The sequence below is a fragment of the Lucilia cuprina genome, chromosome 6, assembly GCF_022045245.1.
Source record: "Lucilia cuprina isolate Lc7/37 chromosome 6, ASM2204524v1, whole genome shotgun sequence".
NCBI classification, from domain to species: domain Eukaryota; kingdom Metazoa; phylum Arthropoda; class Insecta; order Diptera; family Calliphoridae; genus Lucilia; species Lucilia cuprina.
Window position 1 is genome coordinate 13,459,201 of NC_060954.1, and position 3,663 is coordinate 13,462,863.

Sequence of the window (3,663 nt, forward strand, 5' to 3'; positions counted from 1 at the left end):
ACTAGAACTGAACTAGAACTGAACTAGAACTGAACTAGAACTGAAGTAGAACTGAACTAGAACCGAACTAGAACTGAACTAGAACTGAACTAGAACTGAACTAGAACTTAACTAGAACTGAACTAGAACTGAAGTAGAAATGAACTAGAACTAAACTAGAACTGAACTAGAACTGAACTAGAACTGAACTAGAACTAGAACTGAACTAGAACTGAACTAGAACTAAGCTAGAACTGAATTAGAACTGAACTAGAACTAAACTAGAACTGCATTAGAACTGAACTAAAACTGAACTAGAACTAGAACTGAACTAGAACTAGAACTGAACTAGAACTGAACTAGAACTGAACTAGAACTGAACTAGAACTGAACTAGAACTGAACTAGAACTGAACTAGAACTGAACTAGAACTGAACTAGAACTGAACTAGAACTGAACTAGAACTGAACTGGAACTGAGCTAGAACTGAATTAGAACTGAACTAGAACTGAACTAGAACTAGAACTGAACTAGAACTAGAACTGAACTAGAACTAAACTAGAACTGAACTAGAACTGAACTGGAACTAAACTAGAACTGAATTAGAACTGAACTAAAACTGAACTAGAACTAGAGCTGAACTAGAACTGAACTAGAACAGAACTAGAACAGAACTAGAACTGAACTAGAACTGAACTAGAACTGAACTGGAACTGAACTGGAACTGAACTAGAACTGAACTAGAACTGAACTAGAACTGAACTAGAACTGAACTAGAACTGAACTAGAACTGAACTAGAACTGAACTAGAACTGAACTAGAACTAAACTAGAACTGAAATAAAACTGAACTAGAATGGATAAAAAATATTGTGCCGATTTTAATACATATCTACATATTTTAACTTTTCTTCATCATTCCGTGTTTTAATTTAAATTTTGACAATATTATCAGAATTCCATACCAAACATTTGAATTAAACGTTGGCAATACTTTTACGCACCCATTTAGTAAAGTCTCACACTAAAATTAGCATCTGGCAAGACCATAAGCAAAAATATAGTTAAAACAACAACCTTTGTATTAAAACTTTACGAACTACTCGCCGCTGATGTATTAATGGCAGTACTATACACGAACTAAATTGCGAATGGCATTACTACCAGTAGTTATCGCAAATACTGCCTTATGGTTTTCACAAAACCTTACACATTGGTATAAAAATAGCTCCCATCTGGCAACAGCGAGCAAGGTGGCAGCAATGAACTGTGCCTGAGCTGCTTTAGTATATCTAAGCCAAGCCGCTGTTGAAATTGCAAAGCAACCGACGGCTATAAAAGGGTAATTTTCAAAACATGTTCATTTATTATTACATTATTCAGTTATTATTAAATAATTTTTATTAATTAAAAACTTTACAATTCGACTTTTAGTATTAGTAGGATTTCGTTTTTGTTTAATACGGTCAGTAGATATTTCAAACACACTAAATGAAACTTAGCCGTCTTACATTAGATTTTAAAACGCCGGTCCAAATCTTTAGTATCAAACACCGTTGTTCTTAATAATTGTCGGCGCAGGACTCTGCATCATGGCAATCTAAACGAAAAAAAATAGTTGCCGGAATTGTTTACGCGAATTATATGAGTTTTTGCGTAATTATTTGTTAAAATTTCTTTAATTTCCGCTATAATTACAATTGGAATACAAAACTATGTCTAGTTTTCGCAAACGAGTCGTACGACGACCGATTCCGGGGACACGTACTAGCCCACAGACCGGACAAGTGATAACATCAAGTGGAAATCCCTCATTGGATGTCATATTGGGTATGTAGCTGTTATAATAGCAGTGCTATTAATTAGGGAAACAATGATATTATTATCTTTTGGTGGGGTGTTAAGGCGGGTAAAATGAAAATTCTTAAAAAAGAAACGTACACAGCACGTACAAGTGTCAAAGCGATTCTTAGAACTTATTTTAACTCAAACATTTAAAATTTGAATTCATTATTTTCTTTAACTGTGTGTGTGTGTGTGCCTATGTTTTTTATATCATGTCTCAACAAACAGGTGGAGGTTTACCTATCGGCTCAATATGTCTCATAGAGGAAGATAAATTTGTCACTTACTCCAAAGTTTTGGCAAAATATTTCATGGCTGAGGGTATTTTATCCAAACAGACCATATTTTTGGGTTCTTTAGATGACACTCCCAAGGAATTGATTAAGAAATTGCCACAAGCTTGTGAAGCTCCCGCTGAGGAGGAAAATCCAGAAGCAGCTAAAAATGGTTTACGCATAGCCTGGCGTTACAATGATTTACCCATGGTTAATTCTGAACAAACAACGGAAAAAATAGGACACAATTTCAATTTGATGGAATACATGGATCCCGATATATTAGGACTTGCCCAGACCGTTACCTGGTCCGATAATCCCCTAGACAATGATATTGTTGTAAATCAGGATGAAGACGAAGATGGCTGGGATCTTAAAGATCCTGGCAATGATTTCGAAAATGACGCCACCTATGTTATGGATTCTAGCAAAGAAATTGAATTGGAAAACTCCAAAAATAATTCTACTCCCAATCCTGCTTTATGTTTGGATGATAAGCCTGAAGTAGCCGTCGAAGATAAAAATGCTACTGGTTCTACAGAAACTTCTGCTTCTTCATCTATGCCTACACCCCCTTCACCATTGTGTAAGCCACAAGCGGAAACTCAGATTTTCACTAATAACAAGTACTTTCGTCTACTCAAAGAGGTGCACAATTTATTGAGTGATGATAAATTTCATTCGGGTGGATTTTTGGTTAAACGCAGTCTGTGTCGTGTTTGCATAACTTCTTTGGGTTCACCCCAATGGTACGATGAGAATTTTGGTGAAGATTTACTGAAGTTTTTGACCATTCTTCGTGCTGCAGTCCGTTCATCGGTTTCGGTGTGCTTTATAACGATGCCTATGCATTTGGTGGCTAAATATGTGAGTATAAACACTGAGTTAGATCTGCACAAAACCTGAAATAAAATGAATGAATTACAATCGAACTAACACTGAACTAGAGTTGAACTTGAACAAAACTTAAACTGAACTAAAACAAAACTAAAAATAAACTAGAACTGAACTTGAACTTTATTAGAACTGAACTAGAAACGAACTAGAACTAAACTAGAACTGCACATGTACTAAACTAGAACTGCATTAGAACTAAACTAGGACTCAACTAGAAATGAAAGGATTAAAACTGAACTAGAAATAGAACTAAACTAGAATTGAACTAGAAATCAACTAGAACTGAACTAGAACTAAATAGAAATGAACAAGAACTGAATTAGAACTTAACTAGAACTGCACATGTACTAAACTAGAACTGAACTAAAACTGAACTAGAAATAAACTAAAACTGAACTAGAAATGAACTAGGACTGAACTAGAAATGAACTATAACTAGAACTGCACATGTTCTAAACTAGAACTGCATTAGAACCAAAGTAGGACTCAAATAGAAATGAAATGAACTAGGAATAGAACTAAACTAAAAATCAACTAGAACTGAACTAAATAGAAATGAAATAGAACTGAAGTAGAACTAAACTAGAACTGAACTAGAACTGAACTAGAACTGAACTAGAACTGAACTAGAACTGAACTAGAACTGAACTAGAACTGAACTAGAACTG

The 3,663-nt window shown here is 34.8% G+C and overlaps 1 protein-coding gene across 1 annotated transcript in view; it reads left to right on the top strand.

Moving 5' to 3' along the window:
• The first annotated feature begins 1,535 nt into the window (after nucleotides 1–1,535).
• The window catches only part of LOC111679914 (putative elongator complex protein 4), a 5,016-nt gene continuing 2,888 nt past the window's right edge, over nucleotides 1,536–3,663 (top strand). Inside the window, exons 1-2 of the mRNA XM_023441519.2 lie at nucleotides 1,536–1,808; nucleotides 2,052–2,965. Of these exons, the coding sequence (XP_023297287.2) occupies nucleotides 1,694–1,808; nucleotides 2,052–2,965 (1,029 nt within the window). The 5' untranslated portion in view covers nucleotides 1,536–1,693. The remainder of the gene's footprint in view (nucleotides 1,809–2,051; nucleotides 2,966–3,663) is intronic.